The 21,502-nt window shown below is 41.6% G+C and overlaps 1 protein-coding gene across 7 annotated transcripts in view; it reads left to right on the top strand.

The window, feature by feature from the left end:
* The first annotated feature begins 240 nt into the window (after positions 1-240).
* Med (Smad/Smad4 homolog Medea) overlaps positions 241-21,502 on the top strand; it is a 45,786-nt gene continuing 24,524 nt past the window's right edge. The window contains exons 1-2 of one of the 7 annotated variants that reach the window (XM_069322557.1): positions 241-531; positions 18,768-18,896. In XM_069322557.1, coding sequence (XP_069178658.1) covers positions 268-531; positions 18,768-18,896 — 393 coding nt within the window. In that variant the 5' untranslated portion in view covers positions 241-267. Of the gene's footprint in view, positions 532-13,726; positions 14,304-18,767; positions 18,897-21,502 lie in introns of those variants that run through there. The other 6 variants (XM_069322553.1, XM_069322554.1, XM_069322555.1 and 3 more) reach the window with 6 other exon arrangements.

The raw sequence follows: 21,502 nt of genomic DNA, 5'->3' as shown, positions 1-21,502 counted from the left end.
AGGTCTTTATACCCCCGCTTAGTAGACGGGACATGAAGAGCTGGCCCTCCCTAGATGGCGTCTGTGTGTACCTGTGACCAGCCCATCTCACAGACAGCACCGATAACGACCACACCCTCGCACAGCCACACCTACGACCACCCCCAGAGACAGCCACACCAACGACCACCCCATCTCAGACACCAAGTTGACAGTGAGGGTCGGAGTGCCAGCCGTGACGGTCACTAACGGCTGGCCCCCATCACCATAGCCTTCCCCAGGCACACCATGGACTCAAACACCTTCCCCGGCCACACCATGGACTCAAACAGCTTCCCCAGCCACACCATGGACTCAAACAGCTTCCCCAGGCACACCATGGACTCAAACAGCTTCCCCAGTCACACCATGGACTCACACACCTTCCCCGGCCACACCATGGACTCAAACAGCTTCTCTAGCCACACCATGGACTCAAACAGCTTCTCTAGCCACACCATGGACTCAAACAGCTTCTCTAGCCACACCATGGACTCAAACAGCTTCAGCGTGGTACGTAACTGACCCAATATCAATTGGTGAGAGTTTGTGGTATCAGTTTTCTAGCGAGTGTTCGCTATATAGAATATTGTTAATTTTAAGGCAAGAATCTTATCCAAACTTTGATAAAATGAAACGGTTATATGGGAATTATATATATATATATATATATATATATATATATATATATATATATAATACGCCTATATCGAGGTCCCCCTAGGGTCGAATTACTGCACCCCCCCCCCCAAGGATGCAGCCCCACAACAAACTGACTAACTCCTGGGTACCTGTTTACTTCTAGGTGAAGAGGGGCATTAGGTGATAGAACATTAGCGTAACCATTTCTGTTCCGCCCGGGACCCGAACCCGAAATTCTCGATTGTGAGTCGGGAACGAAGCCGACTGCACTACTGAGACCCTTACTAGGTCTTAGAAGACTGCGGGCCGCTAAAAGCAACAGCCTGTTAGACCAAGCTCTCACAAGTCCCTTGTAATGGTGACGACGGCTGGAGGAGTCTCCATATGATGTGTATTGTTTGTGTACAGGGTTCAAATTCAAATTCAAAAATTCAAATTCAAATTCAAAAATTCAAATTCAAATTCAAATTCAAATCGATCCTTTGTCCATAATAACCTGCCACGGAAACACTTATGGTTGACATTATGCAATTTTGGCTCAGAAGAGAAGATATTTGAAGAAGAATGATAAGGAAATAAGACTCAGAAATAGTTTAATATATTATGGATGTAACGAAAAACAAATGAGGATCGAAATGATACACTATATTTTCTGACCTTGGCATCTGTGGCCCGAAATATATTCCGCCACCGACGAACACGAATTTGAGCCCCTGAGTGCGCTAGGATATCAGAAGAATGTCTCCTAAATTACAACAAACCAAACAGAAGAAGAAGAATTCGCGCCACGCTAACGCATGCACGACAGACGACCCCATGCATATGTATGAGGCCTTAGTAAATAATGAGAAAGTGTGTAATGTGTGTAAGTAACAGTCAGGAGCAGGTGTGGACACAGCGGGGCGTTGTATCCACCACAAAACCCCGCCACCCACCCACACCCACAACTTTTCCCCCTGTTTATAAATCCCTCCACACCGTAACGAGGTGACTCACTGGCCTGTTTGCCATAACATTGGGGGAGCAAATTTCGGTTTGGGGGTCTTGTGGGGGGGGGGGGGGGACACACACACACACACACACACACACACACACGCACACACACACACACACACACACACACACACACACACACACACACACACACACACACACACACACACACACACACACACACACAATGTCTCTACTTACTTCTAGCGAGCGCTAAGGTCAGGCAACACTTATAACAACACTATACCTTGTTGCTTGTGTGTAACTTTCCTGCTGCTGCTTGCTGGCTTACTCTTCAGTGTACATCCCTGTGTTTACTGTTGCCTGATGACGCTCCTGCTTGTTCCTGGTGGGTGACCTTTGTGCTGTACACTCTCTAGTGGGTGACCTTTGTGTTGTACACTCCCTGGTGGGTGACCTTTGTGTTGTACACTCCCTGGTGGGTGACCTTTGTGTTGTACACTCTCTAGTGGGTGACCTTTGTGCTGTACATTCTCTAGTGGGTGACCTTTGTGTTGTACACTCCCTGGTGGGTGACCTTTGTGTTGTACACTCCCTGGTGGGTGACCTTTGTGTTGTACACTCCCTGGTGGGTGACCTTTGTGTTGTACACTCTCTAGTGGGTGACCTTTGTGTTGTACACTCTCTAGTGGGTGACCTTTGTGTTGTACACTCCCTGGTGGGTGACCTTTGTGTTGTACACTCCCTGGTGGGTGACCTTTGTGTTGTACACTCCCTGGTGGGTGACCTTTGTGTTGTACACTCTCTAGTGGGTGACCTTTGTGTTGTACACTCTCTAGTGGGTGACCTTTGTGTTGTACACTCCCTGGTGGGTGACCTTTGTGTTGCACACTCTCTGGTGGGTGACCTTTGTGTTGTACACTCTCTGGTGGGTGACCTTTGTGATGTACACTCTCTGGTGGGTGACCTTTATGTTGTACACTCTCTAGTGGGTGACCTTTGTGTTGTACACTCCCTGGTGGGTGACCTTTGTGTTGTACACTCTCTGGTGGGTGACCTTTGTGCTGTACACTCCCTGGTGGGTGACCTTTGTGTTGTACACTCTCTGGTGGGTGACCTTTGTGCTGTACACTCCCTGGTGGGTGACCTTTGTGCTGTACACTCTGGTGGGTGACCTTTGTGCTGTACACTCCCTGGTGGGTGACCTTTGTGCTGTACACTCCTGGTGGGTGACCTTTGTGCTGTACATTCTCTGGTGGGTGACCTTTGTGCTGTACATTCTCTGGTGGGTGACCTTTGTGCTGTACACTCCCTGGTGGGTGACCTTTGTGCTGTACACTTCCTGGTGGGTGACCTTTGTGCTGTACACTCTCTGGTGGGTGACCTTTGTGCTGTACACTCTCTGGTGGGTGACCTTTGTGCTGTACACTCCCTGGTGGGTGACCTTTGTGCTGTACACTCTCTGGTGGGTGACCTTTGTGCTGTACACTCTCTGGTGGGTGACCTTTGTGCTGTACACTCCCTGGTGGGTGACCTTTGTGCTGTACACTCTGGTGGGTGACCTTTGTGCTGTACACTCTCTGGTGGGTGACCTTTGTGCTGTACACTCCCTGGTGGGTGACCTTTGTGCTGTACACTCTGGTGGGTGACCTTTGTGCTGTACACTCTGGTGGGTGACCTTTGTGCTGTACACTCCCTGGTGGGTGACCTTTGTGCTGTACACTCTCTGGTGGGTGACCTTTGTGCTGTACACTCTGGTGGGTGACCTTTGTGCTGTACACTCCCTGGTGGGTGACCTTTGTGCTGTACACTCTGGTGGGTGACCTTTGTGCTGTACACTCCCTGGTGGGTGACCTTTGTGTTGTACACTCTCTGGTGGGTGACCTTTGTGCTGTACATTCTCTGGTGGGTGACCTTTGTGCTGTACACTCCCTGGTGGGTGACCTTTGTGCTGAACACTTCCTGGTGGGTGACCTTTGTGCTGTACACTCTCTGGTGGGTGACCTTTGTGCTGTACACTCCCTGGTGGGTGACCTTTGTGCTATACACTCCCTGGTGGGTGACCTTTGTGCTATACACTCCCTGGTGGGTGACCTTTGTGCTGTACACTCCCTGGTGGGTGACCTTTGTGCTGTACACTCCCTGGTGGATGACCTTTGTGTTGTACACTCTGGTGGGTGACCTTTGTGCTGTACACTCTGGTGGGTGACCTTTGTGCTATACACTCCCTGGTGGGTGACCTTTGTGCTGTACACTCTGGTGGGTGACCTTTGTGCTGTACACTCCCTGGTGGGTGACCTTTGTGCTGTACACTCCCTGGTGGGTGACCTTTGTGCTGTACACTCCCTGGTGGGTGACCTTTGTGCTGTACACTCCCTGGTGGGTGACTTATATTCTTTTTATATTTGCAAATGAAGACTAAATTAAATTATATCAAATGAGGTGAACAGTCAGAATACCTGTTGTCCCATACTGGCGGGGCCCGTGTAAATCCACCCTCTCTGTTGTCCCATACTGACGGGGCCCGTGTAAATCCACCCTCTCTGTTGTCCCATACTGACGGGGCCCGTGTAAATCCACCCTCTCTGTTGTCCCATACTGACGGGGCCCGTGTAAATCCACCCTCTCTGTTGTCCCATACTGACGGGGCCCGTGTAAATCCACCCTCTCTGTTGTTCCATACTGACGGGGCCCGTGTAAATCCACCCTCTCTGTTGTCCCATACTGACGGGGCCCGTGTAAATCCACCCTCTCTGTTGTCCCATACTGACGGGGCCCGTGTAAATCCACCCTCTCTGTTGTCCCATACTGACGGGGCCCGTGTAAATCCACCCTCTCTGTTGTCCCATACTGACGGGGCCCGTGTAAATCCACCCTCTCTGTTGTCCCATACTGACGGGGCCCGTGTAAATCCACCCTCTCTGTTGTCCCATACTGAGGGGGCCCGTGTAAATCCACCCTCTCTCAGATATACGTTCCCAATCTTAACCGGTTTTAATGTCTCAATGTTACTAACTGGCCACCTACTCCACCATCCATATTCCCCCCCCCCCCCGCCAGTCTTCTAATCATCCCAGTCCGACCAATTGGATTCATCATTACAGCAACGGCCTCCCTTCTTGAGAGTCGGAATTCAATCCCCCGGACAGTCCAAGTGATTGGGCACCATTCCTTTCCTCTATCCTATCCTTATCCTTATCATCATTTCGTTTGCAAGTGGTACATGGCTTATGTACTCTCGGATGCACGAGAATGATATCGTATATCAGCCACTCACTTGAAACACAAAGCCTTTGTCTCAGGGATCTAACTTTAACAAGGTATTGATTACTCAGCGGTGCTCTATCTCGCTCTGTGACACTAATTCTTAAATAATATCAAGTTCCACTGCTCCCAGGCTGTTCCAGACTTTTTTTTGTAGCCTCACACGTCAGTAAAGTCATGGAAATTACTTGGGTTATCGGTGTGGTGGACTGTTAGCCTGTGTAGCTTATCAAGCTCATTCCTAAGATCATTATATAATGACGCAAAGTATGCGAGTAGTTCTCCTGACTGAGTTTACATTTAGTCAAATCTACATCAGCAGATGTTACAAACGATGAACCTCCTTTAGATTAGAACCAAACCCCGGTTGACTAAACTAACATGTATCTCTATTTACTGCTGGGTGAACAGAGGCATAGGGTGGAGCGCTACGTGCAGGAATCGAACCCTTGATGCTAGGGAGCTAACTGCGCCTACCACTGCTTACATGTCATTGACTATGGGGAAAGTGAGATCTAATTCTTTTATGTCCCGCCTCCTGCCGTGGTATATATATATATATATACCTGCCGCGCTAACTACCTCTCTCAATATTAACGTATATTTTCCCTGTGGTTAAAATCCCTCGGTGTCTGGATCAGTGATCTCCTTGTCACTGCGGCCGCTTTATCTATTATCTTCTGCCATATTGATTTGCATTTATCAGTCCTCCCTTCACCTAGCTGTAGTTAATGGAGGGTTGTAAATAACCTTTATATGCATATAATGAAATAACTCCTGTCGCTATCTTCATGGTCCTCACAGTTATCATGCCTAGTATGATAGGCATGATGATAATCCAGGCGTTGATTACCTCCGGGGATGTCTATCAGTAGGCTACTCCTCCGCTACCCTATTTCTTATCCTAACTTAATACCTGGCAATATTACATTCTCTATTACGCTCCACAGTTTTGTCTATCACTGTGATGATATGAGAACTGTTGCAATACATACTGAGCTATTAAATTTTCCACCACAGAAGGGACTCAAAGTACTTTACAAGCTCAAGTTAAAATTACATCACATTATTACACATGTTGTATTACATAGTAAATCTTGGGCACATCCAGTAGTACATCATAAAGTGTTCGTTTATATGCATTTAATGTTTCCAGAGTACAATATATCTCAACCCAGGGGAAGGGTCAATATTCGACATTCTAAAAATATGACGGCCATAAAGTTGACACATTATGAATTCGACACAAGTTTTGAGAAATCTGCCAGATGGATCTGTATCTAAGGTGTATCTGGCCACCATAACATTGTTTTGGCGAGATCTTGCTTCAGATCTTGCTTTCATTTATGAAACTTCAATAAACATTTCGCGGCATTCATCATAATGTTTAATGCTACATCTCTCAGGCTCTTGTGAATTTGTCAGGTCAGTAAGATTTTCATCGGACATTCGCTCCAGTGGTCTCTTTGTCACTGCCAATGAAAAACTATATTAATTTCAATTATTGGTCTGCTAAAGGCTGGGTTTTTTCTTCAAGCAAAAGCACATGCTTCAAAAAGCCAACATGCTATCTTATCCAGAGGAATTTCATATGAAAATGATTTTCCTTACCATCTAAAACATTCTTTCGAATATCACAGACGATTATCATCTGGGTGTTGCTATTAAATGCGTTCAATGGGTGCATACTCTATGGGGGTCAGTTTACAATTCCTTTCCCCCCTGTCATAAGAATGATGGCGCGGGGGGGGGGGAATGGTTGCAGTCACAAAGAGGTTCTGCAAACAGGACCTTTGTGTTCTTTCACTTGGATAAACAAAGTTGTAGGGCCGATAAAAAGGTACATTGAGTAGAATGTGTGTCATCAACAGGTTGTGCATGATTGGTGTGTGTGTGTGTGTGTGTGCCTTAAAACTAGTAGCAATTAAGTAGCATTAAGTGAGCAATTGTCAATAGAAGAGGGACCAAACCGGAAAGACTGATGATAATCTACTCTCTACGTTCTTCCAAACATTTGGAACATAGTGTTATTTCTTTTTATCAAGCAAATATTAAACGATTGAAGTTTGAGTTTTTAATATGACAAGTAGCTGTGGGTTTGTGTTCTTAATATGACAAGTAGCTGTGGGTTTGTGTTCTTAATATGACAAGTACCTGTGGATTTATGTTCTTAATATGACAAGTAGCTGTGGATTTGTGTTCTTAATATGACAAGTAGCTGTGGGTTTGTGTTTTTAATATGACAAGTACCTATGGCTTTGTGTTTTAAATATGACAAACGCCAATTTTCTATTAACACTAGGCTACGTAACTAAGATATCTCCAGTATTTGTCATAACAATTAGCCAAACGGCGGATTAAGTCCATTCAAAACTGCAATTCTCTTATATTTAATTCCCCCACGTAGAAGACAGGTTTTCCTGTTTAGCAATCCAGTTAACACCCGTCTCTTGCCACATTCTTGAAGCTTAGTCATCATTTATGAATGAAGAATTTCTGCTCAATGACTCATTCAAAGCTGCGTTTGTCTCCCACCGCAGCTCTACTACTCACTACAGTCTCATCAGAGACAAGTTACAAATACCCTACACATACGTCCTAAATTTTTTTTTTACGGGATCAATCAATGTGACGTAATAGTAAAACTTAAAAGTGCCGGAATATATGTAAGTTCGCCATGCCCTGGCCTCGATAGGTTAGGTGGGTTGCTTGGGTTTTCAGGTTTGTTGGGCAAAACAGTTGCCCTTTTTTACGGAGTGTCAAATAGAGTAAACTGATTAAATCCCCAGCAACGGTATGCAAGACACTGGGGGTGACATGACTGCTGGGCACAACTGCATGAAAGGGCACTAAGAAAAGGAACGGGCAAGAACGGCACTAAGAAAGCGAAAGGGAAAGGGCATTAAGAAAGGGAGCATTAAGAAGGTATTACCCCTACACACTCAATAATATTATGAATAATGAAGTACAAAAAGTCCACTCATGGATGTCAACCAACAAACTCACACTACACACAAACACGTACTATATTTCATTTGGTAGTAAATCATCAAATCAAATTCAACTTCAGATAGACAATGTTAACATTAGCAATAAAAATAAGGGAAAGTTCCTTGGTCTATGCATAGACAAAAGCCTCAAATTCAGCACCCACATACAACACATCATAAAAGTCTCAAAAAACGGTCAGTATACTCTTTAAAATCAGACAATATGTTCCCCACTCTGCTCTCCTCTCATTATACGTACACACGCACATCTCCCGTGCCAAGTAAGTACAACGGGCTGATCATGGTCCGTGCTACTTGGAACCTTTTGTTCCCAGTAGCTGAATCTAAAACAACAACAACATCTTATTAAACTACACGTTAATCTATCCCTATCTTACATAAGCTATCTGTGAATGGAGTTCAGCCACTGTAAATTACCTCAAGCTCATCATCACTCAGCAAAAATCTGCTATCAGTACTATAACAAACTCTGTCTTCAGACAGCACACAGCCCCTCTGTGTGCTGTCCCTTAACATGCTAAACATACACTCACTCCACACATTCTCATGTGCTATTTACATGTACAAAACCTTGTTCCAAGATGCTAATCTTGATCTGAAACTTTTCCTTGATAGATGTAAATAGAACCCATAATTACCACACCAGAAATATATATCTCATTTATATCCCCAGAGTCAAACTAAATCTGTACAAACACTCCATGCAAATAAAAGGACTCAGTCTATGGAACTCATTCCCTAATGAATTAAAAGATTGTCCAATCTATGCCTTATTCAAAAGTAAAACCAAAATGTACCTAATTTCATCCCAATTAGTTTTCCTACCTTGTGCTTCAAACTCATAATATATATCTTGTGGTACCCACTTCCCCAATATTAGCCCAACCACTTGGGCTGGACGGTAAAGCGACGGTCTCGCTTCATGCAGGTCGGCGTTCAATCCCCGACCGTCCACAAGTGGTTGGGCACCATTCCTTCCCCCCCTCCCATCCCAAATCCTTATCCTGACCCCTTCCCAGTGCTATATAGTCGTAATGGCTTGGCGCTTTCCCCCTGATAGTTCCTTTCCTATCCTTCACTTCCCCAATATTAGTACTTAAGACATATTCACCAGTGTAATCACCTTTGTCACTTGATATCGTAGTTATATGTGATATAAAATTTTGCCACAATGTACCTTTTCATCTTACCTGTAATATTAGATTAAGGACCTGCCCGAAATGCTGTGCGTGTTAGTAGCTTTACAAGAATGTAAAAACACCAATCTTATGTAATCTCACCAACCCATTGTACCTTCTTGTGAATAAAAATTATTAATATTATTATTATTATTAAATATATCAACACAAACCCGTATATAAACAACGTTTCGATCCGCCCTGGACCATTATCAAATCGTGTCAATCGTGTTTTTCAACACAAGTTAAACAAATTTTGCTTAAGTTTTATAAATATAATTATAAGGCATAGCAAATATGGGGTCGTATATTTTTTTTGAGGGGGGAAGAGGGGGGGGGGACAGGATGAGGGCCATACCAAATTTTGGTTTACTGTGTAGTAGTTTATAGTACCACTAGAAGAGGAGTACCCGAGTACCCGGCGAGCAGCGATGGCCCAGATAGTTTGTCTCTCTCCTCTCAACTTCAATTAACCCTTCTCTCTCTCTCTCTCTCTCTCTCTCTCTCTCTCTCTCTCTCTCTCTCTCTCTCTCTCTCTCTCTCTCTCTCTCTCTCTCTCTCTCTCTCTCTCTCTCTTTCTCTCTCTCTCTCTCTCTCTCTCTCTCTTCCTTTTACCCCATCATCCTCCCCCTTTCCCCCCTCTTTCCACATCAAGTTCAAGTACGTTTATTTAGACAATAAAAAACATCTCAAAGGGATAGAGTAGCTTAGGCTATTTCTACCCCTCTCCCTCTTCCACATCCTTTCCCGTCCTCTCCCCTCCCTTATAACTTAAAATATATAAAGGATATAAAGTTTAATGCTACAATTTCAAATACTGCTTGAAAACCTCATCAAAAACAATGAGGAAAAGCCTATATAGCTTTCCCAATAACCGCCGGCAGGATTCCCATCTCCGCCGGCCATGGCCAATGTTGCTGATTGATTCGATTATTTTCTACCACAGACGTGGCCACTCAGTTACACTATTAACCAGAATATATACATTTGCGACTGTACCCCTTGGACGAGGTTCAGCATAAAACTACAGACCAATCAGCCCAGTCACACACATCAGTAAATTCACGGAGTGAATCCTATGGAAACAATTTATCATCTCACTGCACAAACTTGTAAAAAGCATCGCAACATGGTTTTGTAATATATATATATTTATATCCTGCCTAACGAACTTGATTACATTTTCTGAACACGCAATTGAGTCGAAGTGTTGTAAGAATCGTGTCGCTCTCTGTACGACAAGTAATTACCTAAGTGTAATTACCTAAGTGTAGTTACAGGATGAGAGCTACGCTCGTGGTGTCCCGTCTTCCCAGCACTCTTTGTACTGGAATGCGTTGAAGGAGGAGGTTGTTGAAGCCAACTCTATTCACAACTTGAAGAAAATATACGATGAAAACGTTAATGATGAGAGAGGTAATTAGCGCGGGAGGTATCAACGACCAGGAGGCGGGGCATAAGGAGCTATATGGATCTCACTCCCAGGTATAGGCTCTGCCAGCAGCACACACACGCTTGGGTAATGTACATGGACTTTGAAATTGAAATTGAAATAAGTTTATTGAGGTAAAATACACACAAAGGGATGAGGTAGCTCAAGCTATTCTCACCCCGTTCAGTACATCGTGTTATTACATACATAGACTTGTCTGAAGCTTTGGATAAGGTAAAAGACGAAAAAACTAGCCTAGAAACTGCAAACTCGTGGAATAAATGGTAAAACATACTTAAATGGGCGAAGACTTTTATTTATTTATTTATATATATACAAGAAGGTACATTGGGATTGTGAGGATACATAGCATAGTAATTACAATCTTGTAAAGCCACTAGTACGCGCAGCGTTTCGGGCAGAATCAAAGAAACTTTAATCTTTAGAATCAAAGTAATCAATTAAACTTTAATCAAAAAAAGCATGCAAAGAGCCGTAAATACAAAATTATCTGTGTGGAATAATGTTGCGAGTGGAGTGTCGCAAAGTTTAATTTTAGGGCCAACCCCTTTTGGGAAGATATTATTAAAGACAACTTTAATTGACTCTTGTAAATCATACAAGAGGCTACAACTTAAATTTAAACTCATCAAGTTGCAATTTACGACAGAAAACATAAGATGCATCTCACCCACAAGATAATAAACCTATGTAGTAGCCTATCCGCTAATTTCGTTCAAGATTCAACAACAAAAAATTCTCCGTAGATTACTACGGAGAATCTATAAGAATAGATTGAGAATAAGATGACATAGAAGATGAGAATAAGGGGGCTCTAAGTAATATGACAAGTGACCAGATTCCTGTTTCATAAGAACATAAGAACAAAGGCAACTTCAGAAGGCCTATTGACCCATACGAGGCAGCTCCTATTTATAACCACCCAATCCCACTCATATACATGTCCAACCCACGCTTGAAACAATCGAGGGACCCCACCTCCACCACGTTACGCAGTAATTGGTTCCACAAATCAACAACCCTGTTACCGAACCAGTATTTACCCAAGTCTTTCCTAAATCTAAACTTATCCAATTTATACCTATTGTTTCCTGTTCTGTCTTGTGTTGATACTTTTAATACCCTATTAATATCCCCTTTGTTATGTCCATTGAGACCAATAGAGATTTTGGACCTCAGGTAAATTCAGGTTACTCTACATAGGTAAGGTAATATTGAGAAAGCGAGCCCAGCTACTGTGCCAGGTAAGTCCACAACGGGCTCACCATAGCCCGTGCTACTTGGAAATTTTTGTTCCAAGTAGCGAATCTTAAACAACAACAACTAAGGAGAAAGCACTAAGCCAGTATGACTACATAGCACTTGGAAGGGAAACAGGACAGGACGGAGGGAAGGAACAGTGCCCAACCACTTGGACCATTGGGGATCGAACACCGACCCTGCATAGTATAGTGGGATACTGAACATTAAACGTCAGATCTCCAGAAAATTGACAAAAAATATTGCCCAAATATTTAAAAATAAGTGGATATTAAACTATAAACAAGTGACACTGACAAGCATTCCTAACACGGTGATGGAGACAGTGATCAGGCTTTCTCTCTAGACACCCAAAGAGAATTATTTAGTCCAAATGGCATGAAACTTTGTAAATAAATTTATCTGAATTACCTGAGTTAATTTGCCTGCGGTTCACCATCTCACAAGTGGCCTCGATGAAGACATGAAGTAGAGTATTTCTCCATTAAAGACAAAGAAAAATGTATTAAAGGGCGAGAGTATTGAAATTGAAATAAGTTTATTGAGGTAAAATACACACAAAGGGATGAGGTAGCTCAAGCTATTCTCACCCCGTTCAGTACATCGTGTTAATACATACATACACACACATCACAGACAATAAACATATTACGATAGTATTGGCTCACACGACGGAGAATATATAACAATATAGATACAGCCAACTACATGGAGACTGTGTTGCAGTGAGATAGATGCAGTTGTGTCGATGATAATGGGAAAGTTGACTAATATATAGTTGTTCCTATTTGTCAAACTCTTAACTCTATAGTGAGAATGAATATTAAATAACGGTATGCGACTTTTTCCCTTATAAATTTGTTATCAATGGCTGTTTTCTAATGGGGTGAGAATAGCTTGAGCTACCTCATCCCTTTGTGTGTATTTTACCTCAATAAACTTATTTCAATTTCAATTTCAATGGCTGTTTTCTCGTAATATAATTATGTATAGTGATAAACAATATCCTCTATTCTTCAAACCGTAAGTTGCAAATATCAGCTATTGAAACATACATATACGTGTTATTTACCTTAAATTGTCTTAAGGCCACTAACACTCAAGTATGCTCGACGAAGACAGGAAACCGCCGGCTTGTCAAAGTCTTCCCCCCCCCCTTTATCCTGAATATTTTTTTTATGAGGTACTTAAAATTCTGTACCTACTTCATACACTCTGGACGATATTCTTGTACTCTTCTCAGGGTTTGATAGTGCAGGCTAGTTGACTAGCTTTGCAGTTCATGTTGTCTCCTGGTTCCATGTATGACTAACCATCCTGTGAAATGGGGATATTAGATGAACTGAAGCTATAGTTTCTGATCTACGCTATGTAGGCCTTCATTTAGATTAAGGACCTTGTATACCTATACCTATACCTATATTTTATATAGGTATAGGTATACAAGGCAGCACATGTATACCTAAGTTTATTAGTAAATACAAAAACAAGTTATATTAAGTAAACAGGAGTTCAATGAGAATCGATCATGTATGAGGATATTGACGGCATATCATCGAACCACGTGCTATTGTCCCTGCTGATCACTGTACGTCATCTATATACTAGCTAACATGAAGGAGGTATGGGGGGTAAGACATGTATGTGTGAGGGAGAGGGAGAGAAAGGTATATACCAAAGAGGGAGGCAAGAGGGAAGGAAAGAGTAGAGGGAGCTAGAGACATGTCACTGCATAAAGGATCATCAAAAGACCTCCTGACTCGAATGGCATTTCCTGTTGCCAATTAACGTTTTACTGACGCAAATTCCGTTACCTTAGGGGGATTATTACGTCGCTCACAAAAGCTTTATTTAAAAAAATACCCTCCATTTACACACACCCCAGACCCCGGGGTATATACCATTCAACGCTTATAAATGCATGTAGATAAAATTGGAAATCCTCGTATTGGACCTAATTGCACCGCGATTACGTCGTTGCAATAGGTCATAGACCAGGACCTAATTCCCAGACTTAGAGAGGGAGGTTATATGAGGGCAGGAGTGTGTGTGAGGTAGTGAGGTAGAGGGCGTGGAGCCCATAAATGCTGCCCCCCACCAATTAAGCTGGTCAATCCGACATGGTAGCGGCGGCGGCGGCGAGCGGCGATTGTTTCAGCTTTGTTTTGCTTCGCCTCGCCAGGAATTACGAAATCCCCAAATAATACAAACCTTTCCGCGAGGGAGTTTACGTGTTGGGTGTGTTAGAGGTGTGAGGGTGCGTACGAGTGAGCGGGGAGATGGTTGATGAGTGAGGGAGATGGTGACAGGGTGAGAGGAGAGGGAGAGAGAGAGGGAGAGAGAGAGGAACCAAAGGGGGGGACCCCCTCACGCCAGCCACTACCACCACCTCCAAGACGTCATTCCTACCAGACAATGGTCATTTAAACCACTGCTGGTCATTTGCCACCTCCTGCAAGATGCCAGCTCCCTGGCTCTAGTCTCCTCGTGTGCTGGTAGCCCGTCTGGATTTATCTTCTGAAGGTAGGTCCTGCTCGGGCTCTCGGCCTACTGGCCTAGTCAATTTGTGTGTTTTTATGTAGACAGGTCCTGCCATGTAGGCCTATGTAGTTGTTAAGTATATAGGTCGGGATTAAGCTTGTTTGGTGCATGTTTTGACTATTAATATAGTGTGAGTGGTGGTTGAGAGAGAGTGGTGTGGAGCCTGAGAGTGTGGAGCCTGAGGCAGCCTAACAAGCCTAGGCTCTCAAGTCTTGGGGTAAAAGCAACACCTAGGGCTTTGGTGGCTTGTAAATAGAGAGATTTACAAGGCATTTATTTAGGGGAAGATGTGAATATTTTACCAATGAAAGTTCCTAATATAAATTACTTTTGTAACTTTATTTAGCTGATGGCCGCCATTTATGAAGTCCTGGGCAAGACAGGATTGATTGATTGATTGATGAAGATTAAGCCACCCAAGAGGTGGCACGGGCATGAGTGGCCCGTAAGTGGTGGCCCTTTTGAGCCATTACCAGTATCAATCGATAATACTGGAGATCTGTGGAGGTGCGACTGCACCCTGCGTGACGGGAGATGTCTCCCGTGTGGACAAGACAGGAAGCCGTTGGCTAGTTTTTTACACTTTAATTTTGAATTGAAATTCTGTCTTGGCACGTACTTCATTGGCTAGTAAATTCAATAAGTTTATTACTCTGGGTTAAAAAGCATCTCCTGTGTTGTCGTACATTGTGGCTGTGTTGAGGTTAAGGCTGTTGCCGCCTTGAGTGTGTGTGCTATATCACCCCTCTAAGGTAATGGTCACATTAATATCATCCAAATTGTTCAGTATTTTAATGGTCTTGAGGAGATGAGCTCTTGTCATGTCTGGTTTGTACTAGTGTTAGTCGTGAGGCCCTCGACCACATCTGGCAGGAGAGTTGACTTGGCTCTGGGATAATTTTATGTCACTGTGCTGTACATTTTCCTTTTGAAGATGGGATCTCTATGCTTAGATTCAAAAGTCCTGATATTCAAAGCTCTAGTCTGCCTCTATCTGAATAAACACTTTCTTCATCTCGACGTCTAAGGTTTGGTCGATACTGTAGCTTACCACAGCAGACTGTGGTAAATCTTTTTACCAGTCTATCATGCTGAGTAACTTTCAGTGGCTGGTTCATCATGACACCTAGGTCCTGGTGTCATGATCACCTTCCTCAGTCTGCTGTATGGTCATGTTGATGATATAGTAGGATGTGTAGTGTTATGTCCATATACGTATCTCTCGTCATCTGCAAATTTGATGATGCAGTTTTCGGTTTTCTCATCTGTGTCATTGGCCCTAAAATGTAACCTTGCCGTATTCCACTCTCGACATTTTTCCAGTCAGAATGTCTTCCATATCAAGCTTTCATTGTTCAAATTGTTGCTTTTGCCTCTCTAGCATTTTGATGTTTATTTCATGTGTGTGCACTTTCAGTGCCAATCTTTTGTGTGGGACTGACCAACCTTGCTTATCTGCACTATATTGGAAGTACCCTCACAACATATAAGCCAGACATCTGGCTGTCAAATTTCCACACATACTATTTATTTTTTATTTATTTATATATATACAAGAAGGTACATTGGGTTTATGAGAGCATATAGCATTGATGATTTTACATTCTTGTAAAGCTACTAGAATGCATAGCGTTTCGGGCAGGTCCTTAATCTAACATAATTTTAAGTGGGTAATTTCTAGCAAAAATGAAAATATGTTAACAGGTGTATTGTAAGAAAATTTGACTATAAATAAAAAAGTATAATTTAAAACAGAAACTTAAGCTTACCTTGTTGTAGTTCGTCTTGTTGTTTGATATTGTATGTCTTGAAATAAGTAGTTCTTGGAAATTTTTGTAACCTAATCTCCAGTTATGAGGATTTCTGTCCGGATATGACAAAGTTTTGCTAGAAAATGATCTGGACTAAAAACTATGCCGATCTACGTTATTCCGCCAAATCTTCACTTATCCAGATTTCTGTCTGGGTATGGGGAAGTTTTATCCGGATGTGATTTTGGCTAGATAACCCAAATATCTGGTTTAGTGGGCTTCGGATAACCAAGCTCGTATGGTAATTTATCAAAAGCCCAAGAAGTCCATATTCAGTACACTACATCTACTGGAAGTCTTTTGTCTGTGTACTTGATTACTCTCGTTTATTTTTTTTTTATTTTAGTCAGATTTTTATTTTATTCATGGCACATGTTTGTATATTATCAATGCCTCTTCATTTTAAAAATCTGAATTGGCTTAATTGTTTAGAGAGAAGTTTGATTGAATAAAATAATTTTATTAAAAAGAAAATGAAGATGCTGTACACTAGTCCATTAAATGTTGAAACAACATACACTATTGAGAACAACACATTTACAAGCTAATGAAAACTATTTTTGTCCGATTTATGACCTAACATTTGAAATGGAATCAAAGCTCTGCAGTAAAAAAAAATCTTGTTTCTGTTTCTGTGCCTGGTGGTGGTGGTGGTGGTTTTGGGTTCTGCTTTCTTGGAAACTTGGATGCAGATGGTAGTTTGGTAATGGAAGTATAGAATTACCTGTATATGGAAGGATTATCATGGTTAGGTTGGGAAAAATACAACATTTACCAAATATTGATAAATATTTTATCAAACGATTAAAATCTACCATAGACAGTTATTGACATTCATTGCTGTTCTAAAATAGAATACTTGATTTGTTGCTGTATATGTAAGACCCCTTGGAGATGATAGAAAATGTTCCTAATTTATTGTTGCGCGCGTGTGTCTGGATGCCATGTTGCCATTTAACATTTATGAGGGAATTTTGCTATTATACCTATGTATATTATGATCAGTGTCATACATTGCTTCATTTCCATACTATTGGGCAATTCACCTTGAATAGTATGTTTAGGTCCAGGATATTTGGCACTGGGAGTATCCAGAAACTAGCTTTCGAGTCAGATATTTCAACGTTCAGTGGGAATCTGGAAGCATTGACTGTTAAGATCTCGTATTACGGAACAGGGTGTTGTAATATTTAGCTGTTTCCATATTGTTTGGTAAATTCATTTTTTGCTATTCCCAGGCCCACTATAGACTAGAACTGTACATCTATGTACAGTGGCTTGTATCTAGGAAACTACTGACCATTAACATCTGATATTAGTATGTAAGGTAGCATGGTGTGTTTGGCATAAATTGGTTTAGAGGTAGAGTTCAGTACTTGGGCTCTATATCCAGAGACTGGGATCTGTGCCTATTATTACACACAATTGGGTGAATATACATACACTCAACACACACACACGATTACCACAATCCACATGGGATTGCTAGATTGTTATAAGCTAAGGTTAGATATGTATACAAATGAGTTTGGCTGAGTACAAATGTGAGCTCCTTTGCATGAACCATTAAACCACCTGTAGTTTCCTTTAGATACTACAATCAAGGATTGTAGTACGTCCTTGACTCAAAATCGAGAATCCCTGGTTCAATTCCCGGTGGGAAAGGGTGGGGGGACAGAAATTGTAGGGTATGTTTCTTTTTTAAACAAGTGAGAAGGTGGTGGAGGCCAAAACTGTCAGTACAGGTAGTTTCAAAGCATTATATGTAAAAGAATACTGGGAAGACAGGAGACCTCAAGTGTAGCTCTCATCCTATAACTACACTTAGGTAATTACACAGGTAATTACTATTTAGTACCCCATTATGCATCCCCTTCAAGATTATCCACTCTTGTCATCCTATAGTTGTCATCTTAACCATACATCTACTCGCAATAAGATTTTACTTACATCACTGCTCTATGATCACATTTTTCAAGCCATGTGAGACATGGACCAGGAAACATTGAGATCTTATACTACTTGCATAGAATCTGTAAAGATTCAGAACTACTAGTATAGTACTGCCTTTAAATACTCAAATTACAATGTCTGGAAAGCAGATGTGATTCTTAAGATTTATTTATACCTGTACTGGAAAATATCTGAATCTCGAGTTTCTTATCTGCACTCTAAAAAAAAACATGTATAAAAATATAATTAAAGAACATTGTCAATGTTTAATGTTCTTAATAATGTGAGGGAAATTGAGTTTTTTTTTTAATCTGCTGAGATTTGGGGACCACAAACCTTCTGAATGTGGTATGACTTTACCCTTCTAAGGTAGAAAACTGAGAATACCTCTCTTGAGCACCCTAATGAAGTTGGATTCATTTATGAATCCAACTTCATTAAACTTCTAATGAAGTTTTATTTTAGTTACAGTACAAATATTATAACATACGTATTTTGCTGAACATTTACCACAAGCGGTCTTAGGTTCTAAAGTCTTTACAGCACCATGGGTATTTAATTTGGATTTAGGTAGGTCTTTTCTTTCAGGGCAATTATCTTGAAATTGGAAAGGTGTTGATTTAATAAACATAATTACTGGACAATGGTTATCGGTAGCCTAATATAGAATCCACATTTACAGATGACTGCAGCCCCAACCTCTGCTGATGCATGTTTGAGCATCGTCCATTCTCTCATGTGCCATCGACAAGGGGGAGAATCGGAGGGGTTTGCCAAAAGAGCTATTGAAAGTCTTGTTAAAAAGCTGAAGGTAAGGGATCATTCTGCATTTAAATTACACTGCTGTCAAAAGCTAATGAATGGGTTTGGTCTAGGCTACAAGCTGAGAAAGATTACAGCTTGTTAGTTCATGCAGTATTTGCAAAAATGTTTGATAAAGTTGTGCTATTAGTGCTTAATTTTATTTAATTTCTATATGTTTAGCTATTGCCAAATGTTAATTTTAGACCTCCATCTATAGTACTCAAAAGTGACATACATACATACACAATTATGGATAAACTGTTTAACACGGGTGGTACGCGAACAAAGGGGACACAGGTGGAACCTGAGTACACAAATGAGCCACAGGGACATTAGAAAGAACTTTTTCAGTGTCAGAGTAGTTAACAGAAGGGCATGCGTTAGGCAGTAATGTGGTGGAGGCTGACTCCATACACAGTGTCAAATGTAAATACAGTATGATAGAGCCCATTCCTGAGCCCAGTAGGCTCAGGAATCTGTACACCAGTTGATTGACAGGTGAGAGGCAGGACCAAAGAGTCAGAGCTCAACCCCTGCAAGCACACCTAGGTGAGTACAACTAGGCGAGTACACACACATACCTACATACAGTATATTGTATAATGAATTACACTAAAGTTTTTAGAAAAAAAAATTGTAATGCATTTTAACCTGGCCTGGTTGAGGACTTGGTCACGGGGACGTTGAGCCCCAAAATCATCACAAGGTATATCTTATCTTGATGTTATCTTGAGATGATTTCGGGGCTTTAGTGTCCCCGCGGCCCGGTTCTTGACCAGGCCTCCACCCCTAGGAAGCAGCCCGTGACTTTAACCTTAAGGTAACCTTAAAACAGAAACCACACACCAAGCATATATTATTAGAACTGCTGTCATTGCATTTCATGCCTTGGTTTTGGTGTTTGGGTGCAAAAGGCTTACCATGGAATAGCCAAGATTTAATGTTGCATTAAAGAGGACACGCAGTGGGCCAACCATTGTGATATTCTTAAAGGCAGTGCTGTAGTGGTGGATGTCAACAGAGAAAATGTTTTAGTCACCTTGATTACCGTATTGAGTTTATTTGAGAGGATATTGGCTTGCACTCATTGGCATCAATGTGAATGAGGTCTTGGGTTTTATTCTTTCTGCAGAACAAGAGACATTTGGGCACTTTTCCTTTCACATGAAGTCTCTGTTGACCAGACCACACACTAGAAGGTGAAGGGACGACGACGTTTCGGTCCGTCCTGGACCATTCTCAAGTCGAGAATGTCATTTTCAAGTCGAGAATGTCATTCTCAAGCCATTCTCAAGTCGTTCGACTTGAGAATGGTCCAGGACAGACTGAAACGTCGTCGTCCCTTCACCTTCTAGTGTGTGGTCTGGTCAACATACTTCAGCCACGTTATTGTGACTCGTCACCTGCACAAGTCTCTGTTCCCCTAGTGGTAGTTGGGTACCCAGGAGGTAGGCAACTGTTATGGGTTGCACCCTGGTCACTGAACACACCAAGCATTTTGAGCTTTATTATGCACAGAGTCTGTAACTGAAACTTGGAAGAAGGATTACGTATTTGTGTTCAAATCTGGGCTATTTTGAGTAAAGAGTAGAAAAAAGTGGAATTTTGAAGGTCTCTGGAATGTATCCCTGTTATCCAGGAACCTTTAAGGGGCCCGAATCCCAAAAATACTCGTCCAAAATAAAAATAAAAAGTTGCAATATGTTAAGCAAATCTCACGTCATTTGGCATCGGTATCGGGAAAATTTCATCCCAATATGTAAATGGATTTTATACAAATTTTTTAAATAATAAATCTGTGAGCAACTAGTACTGATGATAACGATAACACCACCAGCTTACTGGAACTCAGGGATAGTGCAGTGATGAGATGCAAGCACCTGTCCAATGCTCAAAGAACTAGTAGTAGTTAGTTAGTTAGTTAGTTAGTTAGTTAGTTAGTTTAGTTTAGTTTAGTTTAGTTTAGTTTAGTTTAGTTTAGTTTAGTTTAGTTTAGTTTAGTTTAGTTTAGTTTAGTTTAGTTAGTTAGTTAGTCGTCGTCGTCCATCATCATCATCATCATCATAAAGTGGACATGCAGCTGGTGCCTTCTACGATTACTGAAGGTGTCAATCACACAAATAATAATATCACATAACAAATATCACAAATAATAATGAGTATGAATGTTATTTTGCTGTTTTTTATTATATATATCGCATAAATACATTGCCGAATGCCAATATTTGTTTTGTCCTCCAAATTTTTTTTTATTAGGGGGGATTTTGTTTTTTTTGTGATTTTGTTGTGGCTTCTACATATTAGGGAACGCATACCCGTCACTAAGTATGTGAAGTTTGAACGAAATTGGTCAACATGTAAACCGGCCAGAGGCGGCAAAACGTGTTACTTTTCATTTTTTTTTGGCCGATTTTTTCACAGATTTCAGACTTTTTTTTTTTCTTTGTCTCTTTTTAGGTTGTTTTGCTGAATGGGGAGCAGATGAGGGCTTTATTACTTATATTTTATCCCCTAACCCATTATCCTTATCCTTATATTTTGTTGTTTGGGCGGGTTATTTTTTCTTGACTTCATTTCAACACACATTGACCTACCAACTTTAATATATTCGAG

This window comes from Procambarus clarkii, chromosome 11 (genome assembly GCF_040958095.1).
Source record: "Procambarus clarkii isolate CNS0578487 chromosome 11, FALCON_Pclarkii_2.0, whole genome shotgun sequence".
Classification (NCBI taxonomy): domain Eukaryota; kingdom Metazoa; phylum Arthropoda; class Malacostraca; order Decapoda; family Cambaridae; genus Procambarus; species Procambarus clarkii.
This window is presented reverse-complemented; position numbering and strand designations above follow the sequence as displayed.